The 22,851-nt window shown below is 41.9% G+C and overlaps 1 protein-coding gene across 1 annotated transcript; it reads right to left on the reverse strand.

The window, feature by feature from the left end:
- Positions 1–699: 699 nt before the first annotated feature.
- nmur1a (neuromedin U receptor 1a) lies at positions 700–18,397 on the reverse strand. Its single transcript, XM_072256955.1, has 2 exons — positions 17,473–18,397; positions 700–3,009 (listed from the first exon to the last, which is right to left on the reverse strand). The coding sequence occupies exons 1-2, from the start codon at positions 18,395–18,397 to the stop codon at positions 2,666–2,668; spliced, it is 1,269 nt and encodes a 422-aa protein (XP_072113056.1). The 3' UTR covers positions 700–2,665.
- Between the last annotated feature and the right edge of the window lie 4,454 nt (positions 18,398–22,851).

The following is a 22,851-nucleotide window of genomic DNA, read 5'->3' on the forward strand; positions in this document are numbered from 1 at the left end:
CTTCTTTGGTTGTTTCACGTTCTCTTTTGTTCCTCACTGTATTCTCTACTTAAAATTTTTATCTACCAGCTATGAGCAATGCTAATTGTGTAACACTGTTCAAGAAAAACTCAAGTTGTGATAATATTAAGCAATGTTCAGTTTACTTAAAGGTACCAAAACATAATGGACAATTGATTTTGGCAATGTTGAAAATGGATTTTCAGAATGGTCACAAACCATATTAAACAAGTCAATTTTTTTTTGCCTATGTAATCAGCCTGCATATAACTAAAGCTAAAGTACAAAAGAAGTCAGCACTAACAAATTAAGTAATTTTTTAAGTCCAATCATACAAATGTAACTAAAGTAAATACAGACACAAGTAATCATTTGTTATACAGAAGTTCTGGGGGTAAGTGAAAACATTCCTGTTGCAGGCAGATTTGAACACAATTTTATTGAAAACTACAGAATCAGTAAACATTTGCAATTACTACTATGTCACTGATAAATGAACCATGCATTGAAGAGTAAGCAGATTTTTATAGTAGAGTCAGCGTGAAACATAAAGGTGCTGGCTCCACTTTTCTGGTTGATCTCAGCTACAGAGAAATAACAATGCTCATCATGAAACTACCCACATGTCAGCATTAGCACCATTATCACATGAACACTCTTAAGTAAAATGAGAGAGTGCAAAATGAAATTTAGCAGATTTTTCAGTTTTATTTCTGTTGAAGTTAATGCACTATTGTCAATCATTATACACAATCACAAGTCAATTTAAAATCAATATTTTCAAGTTTAGTTTATTTTTGTTTTTAATCCGCTCATCATTCTTCCATTTTTTTCATTTTATCACCTTTCTTAATATAATTACAATTATAATTATAATTTAAAAAACTGCTTTTTATTACAGCTGAGATTTATTATCACATTCTTAGTTTTAAGGAAATATTTCTGTTGTGACTCTCATTCTTGATAAATTGCCCAGGTCCTATTGTTGGAGTCAGTAGTTCTAAGAGACATCCTTGTTAACATATAACCTCAGATCAGTCTGTGTGATCAATGAAAGAGCATTTCAGCAGAGCAGGCTCCAGAATGCCTCTAAAATGAATTGCAGTTTAGCAACATGTTTCACATTTCCTCTCTTTAGAGGAGAAGCCTTCAAATCAATTGTTTTGTTCTGGGTGTCTTTGCTCCCTATATCTACAATACAGCAAGTCAGTACAAGTGATTCAGTTAAGTAATTTCCTATCCAAAAGCATTCAGTAAGAGTACAGCTCAAGCTGTTAGATCCAAGACACCTTCAGTTCAGCTTGTATAGGATATCTTATTAGCATTGTAGACACAAGGGTGCCTCTGAAATGATTTCTCTCTCATGAAATTGATTAGCTTTGTAATTGAAACAGACATCTCACCAGTAATTTCTCAATAGCATTTAGGGGTAGCTAACCTTCGCAGCAATGTACAGGTCCGGTAAATGTACAAGAAGTTCTTTTAGACTCGTATGCTATTTTACCAGGAAATTTGAAAATAATGTGCAGTGCTACTGGGTAGTAATGGTGAAATGCTCTTTGGAGTTCTCATTTATTGGACTAAGTACCCCAGAATCTATTTGAATTTCACCCCTTTGAACCTGTCATACTTGGGCATTTCTGCTTCATGCCTCGAGGAAAGGTTATTGTAACCAAAATGAGAGTGATTCTATTACTCATGGGGCAGAGGAAGAATTTATTTTATTATTATTTTTAGTCATTTAAAGATTCAGCATGGATTCCCCCTTTCCAGCCCTTCAAGTAACCCATGATTTAACAGTGGTTTAGTCATGGGACAAGCCAGCCGGTGGTACAGTGGCATCCACACAAGACTTTGAGGTGAATGGTCCTGGGATTGAATCTGGCTAGCTCTTTGCACTTTTCCAATCCATGCTGGGTTGAGCATCGAGCTAGCAACTTGGCCTCATAAAAAAAAAGACAGAAATGTTAAAGAGACGGCAAGTTTGCCGCCCAATGAGTCACAAGGAATGGAAAGGAACAACAACAACAATCACGGGACAATTTACAATGATCAATTAACCTACTAATGGGTACATCTTTGAACTATGGGAGGAAACCGGAGCAGCCAGAGGAAAGCCACACATTTCACTGAGATTACGTACAAACTCTTTACAGAGAATGCCAGAAATGAACTCTGAACTCTGACACCCCAAGCTGTAATAGCGTCACCATTAGCTAGAAAAGCAATAGCAGCAAAAAGCTGGAATATTCAAGGCTCTATAACACTGAGGAAGCAACAAGGCAACAAGGCAACAAGGCTAAATTCAGGCATCCTTATCCTGTCTGTAATGTTCTTGGTCCCAAAATCACCAGTCCTAAGGAACAGTGAGCCGGGAAGCTGCCAAAGACCTGAGCAACATCTTACCACAAGATCTGCAGCTTCAAATAAAAGCTAAATATACAGATAAATTCTTTCCAGTTAAAGAGAGAAGACCATTTGGAGAAGAGAGGTCTAAGGAGAGAAAACCTAGAAATACAAATTAACAGTGAATATGACAACATTATCACTGTACACCATGCAAATTAATTTTATTCCACACAACATACAAGAACATCTTTGAGAAGCTACAAATGAAAACACGGAAGTTTAACCTTTATATACATTTCTGCATTCATTAGATGACTCAGTCCTCAATTTCAGACAAAGGGATTCCATTGCAGGAACTGGACTCCAGCACTGTGCAATGGGATGTCATTCTGTTTACACTTGTTGAATATTGTGTGGGTTTGTAACTTTGGGATTTGCGCTTGCATACCACTTCTTTAAACATCTCTCTGAATCTGGTGGACATGAGATTATAGAGGATTGGATTGACAGCAGAGCTAAAATAGAAAAGCACTCCAGAGATAACATGTACAATCTGATACAATATGAGCATTTGTCCATTCTTGTACGCAATCTGGATCCACATTAATCGATCTGTGTGAAAGGGCGCCCAGCAGATTCCAAACACAATTACCAGAATAACTGCAAAGAACAAAATATAATCAGTAGTATAATAAAATTACATATGTATGTAAAAGACTTATCTTTAAATGAAAAGTTTATATTAAAAAGACTATAAAACATAACTGACCATAAGGAAAGTTCAACTAAACTTATTAGGTTACCCAACCCTATCAGTAACGGAAACATTCATGGAACTGAAAGCTCAGGACTACCAGGAGTGGCAAAATTACACCTGATAATTGTTCCCAGCCACTCCAACATCAAAGTTTATCATGGGAACTGACCTACTTCTTAATATCTTTCTGCCTGAACCAACAATCACGGGATTAAAATTTCCCTTTGGTGAATGTTGTCAATTCAAGAGCGAGTGCGGCTGGAAAATTTATTCATAGATATGATGGAAGGACTGGTAGTCAACATGATTAAAAACTTTGGGCAAAGTTCACATCAGTGAGCACTGCCATTAGTTCTGACATAATCAGCTGACACAGAACAAACCACAGAGTGGAGAAATGAGCCTCATTCAGCATGATTTAAAGGGATACCCTCTAGATTCCATTTAAATGCCAGAAAAAAAAACCTTTAGGAATTAATTCCATGAATCAGTTATAGTGATTATTAGCTAATCAGATGGCTTAAATGTTTACCACCTCAGGAATCATTTCTTTCCCTCTCCAATTGGAACTGATGTAGCAAATTCACTCTTCCTTCAGGCAGAGAGGAAAGAAAATTTCTTGTAGCGGGAACAGACAGAGCTATCACTGTAAGAAGCTTAGAGAGAAGAATAAAAACGTGAAAGTGTGATCAGTTTTCTAGTTCTGCAGTCCCTTTTCAGCATCAGTATTAAAGTATTGATGACTGCCGCCATTACAATAAAAACAGAAGAACCCATTGAAATGCATTAAATATTTTATATAGAGTCTAATTTCAAAATAGCTGCAAATTGTACATCATTTGTCATTTAAATTTTGTATATAGGCAATGGTTTGAATGTAACTGCTCATCTCCTTTCTTGCCACGTGCTTGTTTGGCACAATGTATAATACCATAAAACCATAAGACCATAAGACAAAGGAGCAGAAGTCGGCCATTCTGCCCATTGAGTCTGCTCTGCCATTTTATCATGAGCTGATCCATTCTCCCATTTAGTCCCACTCCCCCGCCTTCTCACCATAACCTTTAATGCCCTGGCTACTCAGATACCTATCAATCTCTGCCTTAGATACACCCAATGACTTGGCCTCCACTGCCGCCTGTGGGAACAAATTCCATAGATTCACCACCTTCTGGCTAAAAAAATCTCTTTGCATTTCTGTTCTGAATGGGTGCCCTTCAATCCTTAAGTCATGGCCTCTCATACTACATTCCCCCATCATGGGAAACAACTTTGCCACATCCACTCTGTCCATGCCTTTCAACATTCGAAATGTTTCTATGAGGTCTCCCCTCATTCTTCTAAACTCCAAGGAATACTGTCCAAGAGCGGACAAATGTTCCTCATATGTTAACCCTTTCATTCCTGGAATCATTCTGGTAAATTTTCTCTGTACCCTCTCCAATGTCAGCACATTCTTTCTTAAATAAGGAGACCAAAACTGCCCACAGTACTCCAAGTGAGGTCTCACCAGTGCCTTATAGAGCCTCAACATCACATCCCTGCTCCTATACTCTATTCCTCGAGAAATGAATGCCAACATTGCATTTGCCTTCTTCACCACCAACTCAACCTGGAAGTTAACCTTAAGGGTATCCTGTATGAGGACTCCCAAGTCCCGTTGCATCTCAGAACTTTGAATTTTTTTTCCCATTTAAATAATAGTCTGTCCATTTATTTTTTCTGCCAAAGTGCATAACCATACACTTTCCAACATTGTATTTCATTTGCCACTTCTTTGCCCATTCTTCCAATCTATCCAAGTCTCTCTGCAGACTTTCTGTTTCCTCAGCACTACCGGCCTCTCCACCTATCTTCGTATCGTCAGCAAACTTAGCCACAAAGCCATCTATTCCATAATCCAAATCGTTGATGTACAACGTAAAAAGAAGCGGCCCCAACACAGACCCCTGTGGAACACCGCTGGTAACCGGCAGCCAACCAGAATAAGATCCCTTTATTCCCAATCTCTGTTTCCTGCAAATCAGCCAATGCTCTATCCACATATGTAACTTTCCCGTAATTCCATGGGCTCTTATCTTGTTAAGTAGCCTCATGTGTGGCACCTTGTCAAAGGCCTTCTGAAATTCCAAATATACAACATCCACTGCATCTCCCTTGTCTAGCCTACTTGTCATTTCCTCAAAAAATTGTAATAGGTTTGTCAGGCAGGATTTTCCTTTAAGGAATCCATGCTGAGTTCTGCCTATCTTGTCATGTGCCTCCAGGTACTCTGTAACCTCATCCTTGACAATCGACTCCAACAACTTCCCAACCACCGATGTCAAGCTAACAGGTCTATAATTTCCTTTTTGCTTCCTTGCCCCCTTCTTAAATAGCGGAGTGACATTTGCAATCTTCCAGTCCTCCGGAACCATGCCAGAATCTATCGACTTTTGAAAGATCATCGCTAATGCCTCCGCAATCTCCACAGCTACTTCCTTCAGAACACGCGGGTGCATTCCATCTGGTCTGGGAGATTTATCTACCTTTAGACTATTCAGCTTCCTGAGTACTTTCTCTGTCGTAATTGCGACTGCGCACACTTCTCTTCCCTGCCACCCTTGAGTGTCTGGTATACTGCTGATGTCTTCCTTAGTGAAGACTGATGCAAAATACTCGTTCAGTTCCTCCACCATCTCCTAATCTCCCATTACAATTTCTCCAGCATCATTTTCTATCATCCTATATCTACTCTCACCTGTCTTTTGCTCCTTATGTACTTGAGAAAGCTTTTAGTATCCTCTTTGATATTATCTGCTAGCTTCCTTTCATATTTAGTCTTTTCTCTCTTAATGACCTTCTTAGTTTCCTTTTGTAAGCTTTTAAACTCTTCCCAATCCTCTGTCTTCCCACTAATTTTTGCTTCCTTGTATGCCCTCTCCTTTGCTTTAACTTGGCTTTGGCTTCTCTTGTCAACCACGGTTGCATCCTTTTTCCATTTGAAAATTTCTTCTTTTTTGGAATATACCTGTCTGGCACCTTCCTCACTTCTCGCATAAACTCCAGCCACTGCTGCTCTGCCGTCCTTCCCGCCAGTGTCCCTTTCCAGTCAACTTTGGCCAGTTGTGATGGAGTCTGGTTAATTGCGACACACTATGACCAGAACATTTTGGCCCAATTAAGCAGCTGCTCCAATTAGCCAAAACTTCACAGAAATAGTTAAAATATATAAAAAGGACAAACTGGTTAAGGTTGTCTTTTCCGGGCAGGTGAGTGTGGGGGAGGGAGTGGCAATAAGCTCCCACTACCTATTAAATGCCTCAAATGGCGTGCATCTCAAATAGCCTCTGACAACCAAGTCCTGCTCCCGTCATTCAGCAGAAAATAAAGAGGTGAGGCTACGCTAGAGCTTTCCAGAGCTCTAGTTATACTCAGTCGTGAATATAAGTATTTACTACAGGACATCCTTCCCCTCAGCAGACAGCTAGCTCATTGCCAGGTATGTTACTGGAATTGAAAGAGTTAATTTATGGACCTTTACACAGATTGGACATCGTCTCAAGCAAAGAAAGTCACTGAAGAATATTAAATGCTTGGATAAGTAGTTGGGAATAAATTATTATCTCTAATAGCCAAATCTAGAACAAATAAGCATAACCATAATAATAAAGCTCTGTCGTTCAGGGGCAAACTAGAAAGCTAATCTCCAGGGGCAGCAAAATCTCAAACTCTCACCTTATAAAAGCCATTGAGACCAGTGAGTTGATGAGAAATTTTAAACTGAGACTGAGGATTTTGGATAGGCAGGGAAATTAAGGTAGTATCTGGCAACAAGAAACAAACCATCCATAATCTTATTGAAAAGACTGGAGGGGGCAGGGTAGATGCCGAAGGGTTCAACCCCATGTTCCAGCAAAAGTGCATAGGCCAGAGGATTGTTTCTGCACTGTTGTGAAGAGTTACACACAGCAAGACAGTTGCTTTTTTTAGCAAACACTTCAGAGGATTGTGCTGTCTCCTTTAACTATTCTCTGGTACAACACAGCGTGATATGTTAAACGTCACTGAATCTCCATACACTTTGGCCTTTGGTTCCATGGTAGCTGCAGCAGGATGCAACAATAAAATCAGTGGCTGTACACAACTGCATTAAGCAGGTGTTGATACCATATAGAGCAAACACTTTCATTAGATTTCCCATGAAGTCTGGGGTCACAACAAAGATCACAGTTGTGGGGTTCAATAAAAGCCCTGGAGTTAAAGAACTGATTTCCAGGAATAAAAATATATGAAATTGTTATGAGTTTTCTAGTTCTGCAATCACTTTTCAGCATCAGTATTAAAGTACTGTATTGTTGTTGCTACTATTACAATTGAAAACAGAAGAACCTATTGAAATGCATCAAATATTTTATATAGAGTCGAATTTCAAAATAGCTGCAAATTGTACTTCCTTTGTCATTTAAATTTTGTATGTAGACAATGGTTTGAATGTACCTAAAATGCCCATCTCCTTTCTTGCCACGTGCTTGTTTGGCACAATGTATAATACAGTGGAGTCTGGTTAATTGCGACACACTGGGATCAGAACATTTTGGCCCAATTAAGCAGCTGCCCCAATAGCTGAAACTTCATAGTTACAGTTAAAAGATAGAAAAAAGACAAACTGGTTCTTTAAGGCTGTCGTGGCCAGTGGGGGGTGGGGGGGGGGGGTTAGTGACGATAAGCTCCCACTTAAATGCTCCTAATGGTGTGCACCTCAAATAGCCTCTGACAACCAAGTCCAGCTTTAGTCCTTCACAAGTGGTTTAGCTACTAAGCCCAGCAGAACCAATGCTACTGACAGGAGAAGGGGCAAAGGCTGGTACTAGCAACTTAAAACTAGTTGCTTCGGGTAGATAAGAATCATCAGTCATGGTTAGCAGCTTATCTAGGTTAAAGAAAACCCTGATCTCAAACCTCCACTGTCTTGCAGCTATGCCCACCCATCGGAAAGGATTCAGGAGTAAACTCGGTGGAAAAGTCCACAGCTGCAGTCCATAAGGCAGTCCTCTGGTGAGTTCAGTGCTGACTGGCAACTCCTGTGATGCCACCGGTGCCAAAATGTATCAGTATCTGCCGTTCCTTTGGATTCATCAGCTGTGTGGAGAGGAGAAACCTGCTGCATGGACAATAGATTGTTCTCGATATCGTACTGCACTGGCTTACATATTATATAGACAGCTACAATGCATTATCCATGGTCAACCTGACATATGGATGGCCTCAACACTTAACTGAGTAACAAACTATGTATTTAAATGAAACACAGAACAAATTAGAATATTACAAATACCTCTACAGCACTATAAAACTCCGTATTAATTCCTAATAGTTATTGATGGAGGAATTAAACTGTGTATTCTTTTGATTGACTAAATCAGCGGTCCCCAACCACCGGGCCGCAGACTGGTACCGGGCCGTGAAGAAACGATATGATTTGGCGATAGGAGTCAGCTGCACCTTTCCTCATTCCCTGTCACACCCACTGTTGAGCTTGAACGCACGCGAGGTCATTACGCACGCGTCATCCATGTCAGCGCAGGAAGGAGATCAACTCCTCGAGCTTGCAAATGATGGCGGGCTGGAAAACATATTTGACATAACATCTCTGCTGGCATTCTGGATCAAAGTCAAGACTAAATATCCTGAGATAGCCACGAAAGCACTGAAAACGTTGCTTCCATTTCCAACATATCTCTGCAATGAATGCAATGAAAACTAAATTGCGGAATAGACTGGACATAAGGAACCTCCTTTGAGTATCGCTGTCTCCAATCACCCCTCGATAGGACCGTCTTGTTGCCGGGAAACAAGCCCAGGGCTCCCACTGATTCAGCAATATTGGTGTGTTGCAACTACTTTATATGTTCAAACGGGGAAAATATGTTCTGTGTGTTTAATATCCAAACGTTACTTAAAATGTTATGATGCTATTGACTTATATAACCATATAACAATTACAGCACGGAAACAGGTCATCTCGGTCCTTCTAGTCCGTGCCGAACGCTACTCTCACCTAGTCCCACCAACCTGCACTCAGCCCATAACCCTCCATTCCTTTCCTGTCTACATACCTATCCAATTTTTCCTTAAATGATAATATCGAACCTGCCTCTACAACTCCTACTGGAAGTTCGTTTTCGTTCAACACTTACTTCAAGCTCCCCTGATAATTGACTTGTCGCTATATTCATGCGAGGAAAATAAGCGCTGTGTGTTTAATATTAAATTCGTTAGATTAACCCTTTTAGAAACGAAATTGAGTGTATTAGCCACTTATCACCTATATTGCGTTCGTGATTAACACCCCCCCCCGAAACAGAATCGCCAAAGACGAATTGTCAGAAAAGGGCACGTACACGCATGCGCAAATCACACATGTGCACTGGTGCCCGCGCAAGGCTTCATGGCCATTGTAGTCTTTCTCAGGGTAAACCCAACGTATTTGACTGATACTCTTGTTCGTTGGCAACCCTACCACCTCCCCCCCAACCCCGGTCGGCCGGTCCACAAGAATATTGTCAATATGAAACCGGTCCGCAGTGCAAAAAAGGTTGGGGACCCCTGGACTAAATGAACTAAATCAGCACACATAATGGACTGTCTTCATACAATGTTTTAGATGATTGTATCCTTCAAACGTTCATTTTCATTGTAACATTCAAAATGGTTGTTTATACCTTCAAATTCTTTATAGTTCTTAACTTAGTGAAATTGTTTTATTTTCACTCCCGGCCGTTCCTGACATCGCCAAACCTAAATATTGGAAACTGCAGTGAGCAAAACAGTTCTGAATTGTCTTGTCGCTTATTTCTCACCAACTATCAGTAACAAAAATCACTGCTTTTTGAACACACACAAACACAACTGGTGTTATTTTAAAAATGATCTTTGTAAGCATGGTTTAATGTCTAACAGCCACACAAGTGTGCACGACTGACATGAGTGAGAAACAGTTCAGCAACAGTGTCCCGCCTCAGTTAAGTGGCATATTGTCCCAAATATGTGAAGGGAACCCCAGCTATTTTCCCAATGTAGATTTTGTTCTTTAAGAGTTGGCTCAAATAAAAAGCTGTCCCAATTAACCAGAAACCACTGTATTCAGAAACAAGAGATCTGATTTAATGAAACACAAAATATGAAAGCTAGATGGATCACAATGATAACTCAGAAGGAAGACTATGTAAGTCGCCCCATTTGCAAAGATACTGTCACAGGAAATATGCCGACAGCACACTGGCCAGATAAATGGAGTATCAATCAAGTTATGAAACTGTGGTTGTCAGAGGATAAAAACAACAATCACAAAATAGAAGAATGGATAGCCTTAATAGACATTTGGAGGAAGCCATTACAAGAATGGTTAATGGTCTGTGAAGTTCTCAAAGATCGTTAAGAAAGTATAAGCAAGGAGATTAGTAATGACTTAATCAAGGAGTGAATCTTCAAAACCGATTGATCGCAAGATTCTAAAGCAGGAATTGTTCTGAAAAGACATCAGCGACAAATAAGATTCTTAATAAGTCAATAGATTCTGGCATGGTTCCGGAGGACTGGAAGATTGCAAATGTCACTCCGTTATTTAAGAAGGGGGCAAGGAAGCAAAAAGGAAATTATAGACCTGTTAGCTTGACATCGGTGGTTGGGAAGTTGTTGGAGTCGATTGTCAAGGATGAGGTTACAGAGTACCTGGAGGCACATGACAAGATAGGCAGAACTCAGTATGGATTCCTTAAAGGAAAATCCTGCCTGACAAACCTATTACGATTTTTTGAGGAAATGGCAAGTAGGCTAGACAAGGGAGATGCAGTGGATGTTGTATATTTGGATTTTCAGAAGGCTTTTGACAAGGTGCCACACATGAGGCTACTTAACAAGATAAGAGCCCATGGAATTACGGGAAAGTTACATACGTGGATAGAGCATTGGCTGATTGGCAGGAAACAGAGAGTGGGAATAAAGGGATCCTATTCTGGTTGGCTGCCGGTTACCAGTGGTGTTCCACAGGGGTCCGTGTTGGGGCCACTTCTTTTTACATTGTATATCAATGATTTGGATTATGGAATAGATGGCTTTGTGGCTAAGTTTGCTGATGATACGAAGATAGGTGGAGGGGCCGGTAGTGCTGAGGAAACAGAAAGTCTGCAGAGAGACTTGGATAGATTGGAAGAATGGGCAAAGAAGCGGCAAATGAAATACAATGTTGGAAAGTGTATGGTTATGCACTTTGGCAGAAGAAATAAACGGGCAGACTATTATTTAAATGGGGAAAAAATTCAAAGTTCTGAGATGCAACGGGACTTGGGAGTCCTCGCACAGGATACCCTTAAGGTTAACCTCCAGGTTGAGTCAGTGGTGAAGAAGGTGAATGCAATGTCGGCATTCATTTCTCGAGGAATAGAGTATAGGAGCAGGGATGTGATGTTGAGGCTCTGTAAGGCAGCGGTGAGACCTCACTTGGAGTACTGTGGGTAGTTTTGGTCTCCTTATTTAAGAAAGGATGTGCTGACGTTGGAGAGGGTACAGAGAAGATTCACCAGAATGATTCCGGGAATGAGAGGGTTAACATATGAGGAACGTTTGTCCACTCTTGGACTGTATTCCTTGGAGTTTAGAAGAATGAGGGGAGACCTCATAGAAACATTTCGAATGTTGAAAGGCATGGACAGAGTGGATGTGGCAAAATTGTTTCCCATGGTGGGAGAGTCAAGTACGAGAGGGCATGACTTAAGGATTGAAGGGTGCCCATTCAGAACAGAGATGCGGGAAATTTTTTTAGCCAGAGGATGGTGAATCTATGGAATTTTTTGCCACAGGCGGCAGTGGAGGCCAAGTCATTGGGTGTATTTAAGGCAGAGATTGATAGGTATCTGAGTAGCCAGGGCATCAAAGGTTATGGTGAAAAGGCTGGGGAGTGAGACTAAATGGGAGAATGGATTGGCTCATGATAAAATAGCGGAGCAGACTCGATGGGCCAAATGGCCGACTTCTGCTCCTTTGTCTTATGGTCTTATGGTCTAAATAAACACAGCCACAGGGAGGAACGAAACTATCTTGCAATTCGTTATATTAGCCTATTGTAACATCTCCCAGCTTCAGCAAGCAGCCACCAGAAATTGGAACAATAACTTGCTTTACTAAGATCCAAATGGAAGCAACAACCTGGGCTATCTGGTTCTTATGAGATAAGAAACAATGGGTTCACCCCATGACACCTCCAGGAGCATCCAGGGCCTCAAGTGTAGGATGAAGAGCTGGCTGCAATGATAATTAGAGATAACTGGTAATCTGAATCAAAACATCAAAATTTGTAAATGGTGGAAATTGGCAATGAGACATAAGTGGAGTGAGGGCCTTGTATAAACTATCAGAAGCAATCAATTCCATTGATCTGTACCTGCTTGATTCAGTACCAATAACTGCACTACTTCACAACTGAAATGGAAAAAGGTGAGATTGTGGAACCCAACTACAACAGAACTAAATGGATGAAATAGATTAGATATGGTATTGGCCCACTAACATCAGAGAACATTATTATCTTTGCAATTAAAGACTGATTAAAGCTCATACATTGCCACCCATATGCAGCTCTGTGGGGACAAAGGTTCTGTTTAACCCTTTTTGCTAATGCAATGATGGCTCGGAGAAGGGGATTGGGAGGGGTGGGTCGGGGCAGGGAGGCAACTAAAGCATAACTGTACTATGGGTGCAGCTCTTTCATAGATGTGAATTGTATATTTGATACATTTGTTATGAAATGCACACACCTCCTTTATACTATGCTCTATTTTAAAAAAATAAAATATTTGAAAAAAACTAGAAAAAAAGCTAATACATTTCACGATTTGTCAATAATAAATCTCCAACCAAGTTCAAATTTAGTACAGCTCAACACTGAAGGCTCACATCTCACTTCAAAGGCACATGCATGATAAACCAATTTGATATTTTAAGCACGCTACCAATCAAATAGATTTATCAAATTATTTCTGCATCTTCTTCCTCAGTGGAGATAATAGATCCCATGTCACAATACTGAAAGGGAACAGGGAATTATCCCTGCCTTCCTGGTCAGTATTTATCCCTTGTTAAACAATACAAGAATGGATCATCTAGTTATTGTTGCATTATTGCTTGTTAGAACTTACACATCTATAAGCTAGCTATTTTGTTTCCTTCTTTACAATACCGATGACACCCCAAGACCAATGTAATGGCTGTAAAACTCTTTAAGATGTGTTGAAAAGGAAATACTCAATTGCAGATCCATATTTGATATAGCAATCAGCCAGTAGTATGGTTTTTAAGAACCTATTGGCAAGAAATTTCCTGATGGAGTAAATACCTTCTGCAGCAGAAGCAATCCTATATCAGGTGTTATATAGACTATAATATATTCTACTCACAAAATAAGATGCAAATAAGATCACAGGACCGTAAGACATAGGAGCAAAATTAGGCCATTCAGCCGATCAATTCTGCCCCACTATACCATAATAGCTGATCCCATACACTTGCCTTCTCGCCATATCCTTTGATGCCCTGACCAATCAGGAAACGATCAACTTGCGCCTTAAATATATGCACGGACTTGGCCTCCACCGCAGTCTGCGGCAGACCATTCCACAGATTTACTATTCTCTGGCTAAAGAAAATACTCCTTACCTCTGTTCTAAAAGGTCACCCCTCAATTATGAGGCTATGCCCTCTAGTTCTGGATACCCCACCAGGAGAAACATCCTCTTCACATCCACCTTATCTAGTTCTTTCAACATTCTGAGGGTTTCAATGAGATCCCTGCGCATTCTTCTAAATTGCAGTGAGTAAAGGCCCAAAGCTGCCAAACGCTCCTATATTAACCCCTTCATTCCTGGAATCATCTTCATGAACCTCCTCTAGATTCTCTCCAATAACAACACATCCTTGCTGAGATATAGGGCCCAAAGCTGATGACAACACTCCAAGTGTGGCCTGACTAGTGTCTTATCTCCTCAGCATTATCTCCTTGCTTTTATATTCTATTCCCCTTGAAATAAATGCCAACATTGCATTTGCCTTCTTTACCACAGACTCAACCTGTAAATTAACCTTCTGGGAGTCTTACATGAACACTCCTAAGTCCCTCTGTACCTCTGATGTTTGAACCTTCTCCCCATTTTGATGATAGTCCACACTACTGTCCCTTTTACCAAATTGTATTATCATACATTTCCCTACACTGTATTTCATCTGCAAATAGGCTTGATTAACCTATCCACTCATTCTTAAGTGGGTAATAACCCACAATTCATTTGATATTGTGTGTACGGTGGGTAGAGCATTGCCCAAAGTATAAGGTTACATCCAAACAACACAGATAAAAGCTGCTGGTGAATGCAGCAGACCAGGCAGCATCTGCAGGAAGAGGTACAGTCGATGTTTTGGGCTGAGACCCTTCGTCAGGACTAACTGACAGAAGTGCTAGTAAGAGAGGGGGAGGGGGAGATCTGAAATGATAGAAGAAGACAGGAGGGGGAGGGATGGAGCCAAGAGCTGGACAGTTGATTGGCAAAAGGGATATGAGAAGATCATGGGACAGGAGGCCTAGGGAGAAAGAAAGGGGGAGGGGGGAAGCCCAGAGGATGGGCAAGGGGTATAGTCAGAGGGACAGAGGGAGAAAAAGGAGAGAGAGAAAAAGAATGTGTGTATATAAATAAATAAATAACGGATGGGGTACAAGGGGGAGGTGGGGTATTAGCGGAAGTTTGAGAAGTCAATGTTCATGTCATCAGGTTGGAGGCTACCCAGACGGAATATAAAGTGTTGTTCCTCCGACCTGAGTGTGGCTTCATCTTTACAGTAGAGGAGGCTGTGGATAGACATATCAGAATGGGAATGGGACATGGAATTAAAATGTGTGGCCACTGGGAGGTCCTGCTTTCTCTGGCGGACAGAGCGTAGGTGTTCAGCGAGATGATCTCCCAGTCTGTGTCGGGTCTCGCCAATATATAGAAGGCCACATCGGGAGCACCGGATGCAGTATATCACCCCAGCCGACTTACAGGTGAAGTGTCGCCTCACCTGAAAGGACTGTCTGGAACCCTGAATGGTAGTGAGGGAGGAAGTGTAAGGGCATGTGTAGCACTTGTTCCGCTTACAAGGATAAGTCCCAGGAGGGAGATCGGTTGGGAGGGATGTCCAAAACTTGTTTTTTAATAATTTATTTATTGAGATACTGCGCAGAAAAGACCCTCCCGCCCCCTAAAGCTGCGCTGCCCAGCAGTCCCCCAATTGAGTCCCAGCCTAATCACAGCAAAATGTCCAATCAACAATTAACCTACCAACCTGTATGTCTTTGGAATGTGAGAGGAAACCAGAGCATCCGGAGAAAATTTAGCTACCAAGCACAGAAACAAGCTATTCAACCCAATCACAGTATTGTGTTATTTATTTTCCTCTGGAGCAAATGGTCCCTTCTCTCCTTCATAAACAGAAGCAGTTACTTCCATTACAGTTCTGTTGGATCTGATGAAGTGCTCTGTGGAGGTCCACAGACTCTGTCACTGACTGGTGGGTGCTTTAAGGACCCTATGGGCAAATTGCTTGGGATGTTGTGAGCTGCTTCCTTTCTATGCACTCTGGCTCTACACATTCCAATTGTGGAGTCTTATGGTTCTCAGTGGCTTCCCACATAATAAGTGTCTCTGGGACAGGAAGATGTACTTGCTCAAATGCCTTTTAAATGCTGTTATTGCATCTGCAACATCATAATTGCATCTGCAAGTATATCATAAAGTATTTGAGATAAAACTTCCCTCTGACATATTTTGAACTCCCACAGATGTTGAGTCGGTAGTGAAGAAGGTGAATGCAATGTTGGTATTCATTTCTAGAGGAATAGAGTATAGGAGCAGGGATGTGATTTTGAGGCTCTATAAGGCAGCGGTGAGACCTCACTTGGAGTACTGTGGGCAGTTTTGGTCTCCTTATTTAAGAAAGGATGTGCTGACATTGGAGAGAGTACAGAGAAGATTCACTAGAATGATTCTGGGAATGAGAGGGTTAACATATGAGGAACGTTTGTCCGCTCTTGGACAGTATTCCTTGGAGTTTAGAAGAATGAGAGGAGACCTCATAGAAACATTTCAAATGTTGAAAGGCATGGACAGAGTGGATGTGGCAAAGTTGTTTCCCATTATGGGGGAATCTAGTACGAGAGGACATGACTTAAGGATTGAAGGGCGCCCATTCAGAACAGAAATCCGAAGAAATTTTTTTAGTCAGAAGGTGGTGAATCTATGGAATTTGTTGCCACGGGCAGCAGTGGAGGCCAAGTCATTGGGTGTATTTAAGGCAGAGACTGATAGGTATCTGAGTAACCAGGGCATCAAAGGTTATGGTGAGAAGGCGGGAGAGTGGAACTAAATGGGAGAATAGATCAGCTCATGATAAAATGGCAGAGCAGACTCAGTGGGCCGAATGGCCGACTTCTGCTCCTTTGTCTTATGGTCTTATGGTCTTATAGATGTTCTGCCATTGAATTGCCACAATTTTGTGGGATTTACTTGATTAAGCAGGGTTTCTTGTACACTGGAAGTTACACAAGAGCAACAGTAAAAAAAAATCCACAAATTAGAGTTGTCTTGCAGCCTGCAATTTGAAGATAGTCAACTGACCTTCTAAAGTGTACAATCTTCAGGGAGCTCCCCCTAAGCTTTCCAAGCATTTAAAAATATGCAATTCAGTCTAAACATCAACATACGCATCTGCAAAAAACTGTGATGCTAAAAAAACTCACACATCAACATGGAATTTTCAACCGAGTGTCAAGCTACACAATGCTGTTGACATGTTATCTTAACTATAATCTTTGCTAAAAATTTACAGCTGAACGTTAGTAAGCTTAAGTGAACCAACACGTTAATCTCTGCTTTATATCCTCACTAAATGAAGCTCTTTCAATGTTATACTCGCATTTGATTTAAATAACCTCATAATGTAACTATTGCACATTAATATTACACCTGTATTGATAGTCCTCTTTACGACAAAGTACATATACTTATTTTTATTGGAATTTAAACGAAATTACTCAAGGCAGGAATAATTTGGGGAATCTTATTTCCATTTAATTAGCATCGCACAGCTCATCACAATCTTGTTTTCATTTGAATTGTTCTATTAAGTCAGTAAGATAGGATCATGAACGTCTATTTATCATCACAATTCACCTTTAAAACTGAAATGTCAGTTCAAGGAGATGAACTGTGTTCTTCAAAGTGCCTTTTTTTATGAACAGAGGACTGGGATTTGACTAAGTGAGTCATTCATTGAACGATGCGCCAAGATTTTGAACTTACACAGCATTTTGGTGATTTGACGGTTCTTTGCCTTCTCCTGTCGGTTCCGGCCGGTCTGGTTATTGCCATTTGTCGAGGAGGGCTTGACCCCGGAGAATGCTTTCTCTCGCCTTAGCTGCAGACCGATTAGCAAGTACAGTACACTCAGGGTGATCATCGGGATGAAGTAAAAAAGCACGGTGGTGATCTGAATGATGACATTATACACCCAAATAGGCTTTAGCAACATGCACAGTGCGGATTCCTCAATGAGTTCTCCAGACGGTGTCTTCAGATACCGAATGCCGTGCAGGCTAGTGTTGGGAACGGCCAAACAAACCGAGAGAACCCAAAGCGCTATAATAACACGTTTCACATGAGTTCTGGTAACAATGTATTTCGCTTTAAAGGGATGAACCACCGCAATATACCTCTCGGCACTGAGCGCCGTCACGTTAAGTACAGAGGCAAAGCAAACAGTCTCGAAAAGGAACGTTTTGAAGTAGCATCCCACCTGACCGAAGAGGAACGGGTAGTTCCTCCACATTTCATAAACCTCCAAAGGCATGCCCACGATTAGGACCAGGAGATCCGAAATCGCCAAACTGAATAAATAATAATTGGTTGGTGTTCGCATAATCTTGTGCTTCGCGATAACAAAGCACGTTAACGAATTTCCAACGGAACCCACCAGAAAGATGCAGAGGTAGGTAACACAAGCCGGTATGAAGAAGTTCCATCTCCTGGGGCCCAAATTCTGAAGCAGGAACTCTCCTCTCGTCACGACACGGTTCTGTTCGTTAGTGGAGGTCCGGGAGAAGTTCTGCTGTTCTAAGGTTGAGTTGCACAAGTACTGGAAGACGGTTTGAAGAAAGTGCATTTGATTGTCCTGCAAATACAGCTCGGTGCAGTTTGGGATGAATTCTTCTCTCGGCGATAGTTGCATGTCTTAAAAAGGTAATGAAAATGGGCACGTAAAGAGGATGAAAACAAATTTTACCTAGTTTTAAACTGCTAAGTTCGTCATTTTCCATACTTTGCAACATTCCATAGTAATTTGGAAATCTTTTACAACTTTCTTAAAAATTTCCGACAGAAAATACGATTAACTCAAGAAAGCCAAGGACACTAAAAGTTGGCCCTTAAAAAGAAAAACTGAAAAATTACGCAGGTTGAATATTTCGGAATTTGAATGTGTAAATTTACAAATGTGGCGGAGTAGATGGGAATATTATACACACAGTGTGCGATGATTTGCTATATTTTCCCCTGGATATAAAGTATATCTACTTACCGCACTGGATTGAGCCGAAGCGGCGTTTCTCCGCTGGAAACTAGATCGTGATTAGCGTTTATGTGACTGACACCACGAGAAGCTGATATGCAGTTTGACAGCTCGATGTGGGTTTACGCAATACACCATTGCTTATACTGAGTAACTGTCCTCACTCCCTCCCACTGCAAGGCGTCAAGAGTAATTGCCACTGCGACAGGTTTACAATTCGAAGAGATTGAGAGAGGCTCACGCCGTTATAATGACCTTGTACTTTGCCACGATCCTGATGCGTGGTAGAAATCATCTCGTACTTCCAGTTCTTGTACTGATGTGCGCAGTTTTAAAGTGAATAGTTTTATTCTGTAAAATCAAACCCCGTGAAGAGAAACGGACTTTCCTCATGGAATTATCATGTAGTGGCCATTACAGAGTCTTGGCTGGCACCAGGGCAGGAATGGATTCTCAATATTTCTGGATTTCAGTGCTTTAAAAGGGATAGAGAGGCGGAAAGAGGGGAGGAGGGGTGGCATTACTGGTCAGTGATACTATTACAGCTACAGAAAGGGTGGGTAATGTAGCAGGATCCTCTTTTCAGTCAGTATGGGTGGAAGTCAGGAACAGGAAGGGAGCAGTTACTCTATTGGGAGTATTCTATAGGCTCCCTGGTAGCAGCAGAGATACAGAGGAGCAGATTGGGAGGCAGATTTTGGAAAGGTGCAAAAATAACGGGGTTGTTATCATGGGTGACTTTAACTTCCCTAATATTGATTGGCACCTGATTAGTTCCAAGGGTTTAGATGGGGCAGAATTTGTTAAGTGTGTCCAGGATGGATTCCTGTCACAGTATGTGGACAGGCCGACTAGGGGGAATGCCATACTAGATCTAGTACTAGGTAATGAACAGGGTCAGGTCACAGATCTCTCAGTGGGTGATCATCTGGGGGACAGTAACCACCACTCCCTGGCCTTTAGCATTATCATGGAAAAGGATAGAATCAGAGAGGACAGGAAAATTTTTAATTGGGAAAAGGCAAATTATGAAGCTATAAGGCTAGAACTTGTGGTTGTGAATTGGGATGATGTTTTTGCAGGGAAATGTACTATGGACATGTGGTCGATGTTTAGCGATCTCTTGCAGGATGTTAGGGATAAATTTGTCCTGGTGAGGAAGATAAAGAATGGTAGGGTGAAGGAAACATGGGTGACAAGTGAGGTGGAAAATCCAGTCAGGTGGAAGAAGGCAGCGTACATGAGGTTTAGGAAGCAAGGATCAGATGAGTCTATTGAGGAATATAGGGAAGGAAGAAAGGAGCTTAAGAAGGGGCTGAGAAGAGCAAGAAGGGGGCATGAGAAGGCCTTGGCGAGTAGGGTAAAGGAAAACCCCAAGGCATTCTTCAATTATGTGAAGAAAAAAAGGATGACAGGAGTGAAGGTAGGACTGATTAGAGATAAAGGTGGGAAGATGTGCCTGGAGTCTATGGAAGTGAGTGAGGTCCTCAATGAATACCTCTCTTCGGTATTCACCAATGAGAGGGAACTTGATGATGGTGAGGACAATATGAGTCAGGTTGATGTTCTGGAGCATGTTGATATTAAGGGAGAGGAGGTGTTGGAGTTGTTAAAATACTTTAGGATGGATAAGTCCCCAGTGCCTGATGGAATATTCCACAGGCTGCTCCACGAGGCGAGGGAAGAGATTGCTGAGCCTCTGGCCAGGATCTTTATGTCCTCGTTGTCCACGGGAATGGTACTGGAGGACTGGAGGGAGGCGAATATTGTCCCCTTGTTCAAAAAAAGGTAGTAGGGATAGTCCAGGTAATTACAGACCGGTCAACCTTACGTCTGTGGTGGGAAAGCTGTTGGAAATCTCTGGGCATTTAGAGAAGCATTGTCTGATCAGGGACGGTCAGCATGGCTTTGTGAAGGGCAGGTCATGTTTAACGAGCCTGATAGAGTTCTTTCAGGATGTGACTAGGCATATAGATGAGGATAGTGCAGTGGATGTGATCTATATGCATTTTAATAAGGCATTTGACAAGGTTCCACGTGGTAGGTTTGTTCAGAAAGTCAGAAGGCACGGTATCCAGGGAAGTTTGGCCAGGTGGATTCAGAATTGGCTTGCCTGCAGAAGGCAGAGGGCAGTGGTGGAGGGGGTACGTTCAGGTTGGAGGATTGTGACTAGTGGTTTCCCACAAGGATCTGTTCTGGGACCTCTACTTTTCATGATTTTTATTAATGACCTGGATGTGGGGGTAGAAGGGTGAGTTGGCAAGTTTGCAGACAACACAAAGGTTGGTGGTGTTGTAGATAGTGTAGAGGATTGTCAAAGATTGCAGAAAGACATTGATAGGATGTAGAAGTGGGCCGAGAAGTGGCAGATGGAGTTCAACCCGGAGAAGTGTGAGGTGGTACACTTTGGAAGGACAACCTCCAAGGCAGAGTACAAAGTAAATGGCAGGATACTTGGTAGTGCGGAGGAGCAGAGGGATCTGGGTGTACATGTCCACAGATCCCTGAAAATTGCCTCACAGGTGGATAGGGTAGTTAAGAAAGCTTATGGGGTGTTAGCTTTCATAAGTTGAGGGATAGAGTTTAAGAGTCGCGATGTAATGATGCAGCTCTATAAAACTCTGGTTAGGCCACATTTGGAGTACTGTGTCCAGTTCTGGTCACCTCACTATAGGAAGGATGTGGAAGCATTGGAAAGGGTACAGAGGAGATTTACCAGGATGCTGCCTGGTTTAGAGAGTATGGATTATGATAAGAGATTAAGGGAGCTAGGGCTTTACTCTTTGGAGAGAAGGAGGATGAGAGGAGACATGATAGAGGTGTACAAGATAATAAGAGGAATAGATAGAGTGGATAGCCAGCGCCTCTTCCCCAGGGCACCACTGCTCAATGCAGGAGGACATGGCTTTAAGGTAAAGGGTGGGAAGCTCAAGGGGGATATTAGAGGAAGGTTTTTCACTAAGAGAGTGGTTGATGCGTGGAATGCACTGCCTGAGTCAGTGGTGGAGGCAGATACACTAATGAAGTTTAAGAGACTACTAGACAGGTATATGGAGGAATTTAAGGTGGGGGCTTATATGGGAGGCAGAGTTTGAGGGTCGGCACAACATTGTGGGCCAAAGGGCCTGTACTATTCTATATCATAACAAAGTGGCTTTTAAACTATTTGAGTTCCTAAAGAAATTAAAAACAAAACGCTGCACGAGTTGTTGAAATCCCATGATAATTATGCTTTTATTGTACTCATATTAATGCTCTCATAAAATAGTCTGGAAGTATATCGTTCATCCTATATCTAGAGCTGTAGGCACGTGATTTTTATGGTTCGAAATATAACTGGGTGTTGGACTTCCTAACCAACAGACTTCAGATAGTCAGGATGCACAAATGCTCCTCACCTCCCCCTTCCCCCTGCCCACCCCTCAGGCCATGTGCCGAACCCATTGCTGTGCACTCTGCTCACACGTGACTGCACAGCTAGACACCCGAGTGATCACGTTGTCAAGTTCGCTGATGACACGACGGGGGCTCATCACCAACAACGATGAAACAGCCTACAGAGAGGAGATGGAAGAGCACAAGGCCTGGTGCCAGGCAAATAACCACTTCCTCAGTGTCAAAAGACAAAGGAGATGGTTATGGACTTCAGGAGAACTGGCATCACTCACCGCCCCCCCCCCTTACATCGGTGGCACAGCAGTGGAGTCTGCCAGCGTTTCAAACCCCTCCGAGAGTGTGCATCACACACAACCTCTAGTGGTCCCAGAACACATCCAACACAGTCAAAAAAGCTCATCAATGCTTTTACTTTGTGAGCAGGCTGAAGAGAGCTGGGCTTTGTACTTCTCTGTTCATGTCAATCTACAGATACATAGTAGGGAGCATCCGCAGTAGCTGCAAAGTGGCTTGGTATGAACCTGGACTGCAGTGGACAGCACGGCTCGATGATGGAGAGTCAAAACTGCCCAATGCGTCACTGGTACCACTCTACCTGCCAATAAGGATGTATATATAGAAAGGTGCTGGAGAAGTGCCAGTAACATCATAAAGCATAACATCTGCTTTCCTCATGAGCTGATGTCCCACTCCCATCAGCGAGGAGCTTATGTAGCATA

The sequence above is a fragment of the Mobula birostris genome, chromosome 4 (assembly GCF_030028105.1).
Source record: "Mobula birostris isolate sMobBir1 chromosome 4, sMobBir1.hap1, whole genome shotgun sequence".
Lineage (NCBI taxonomy): Eukaryota > Metazoa > Chordata > Chondrichthyes > Myliobatiformes > Myliobatidae > Mobula > Mobula birostris.

Coding starts and splice junctions, on each gene's coding strand:
- nmur1a (XM_072256955.1), bottom strand. CDS start 18,397: ATGCAACTATCGCCGAGAGAAGAATTCATCCCAAACTGCACCGAGCTG. Junction 3,010..17,472: donor TCAAATCACCAAAATGCTGT/GTAAGTTCAAAA, acceptor TGTTCTTTGCAG/TTATTCTGGTAATTGTGTTT.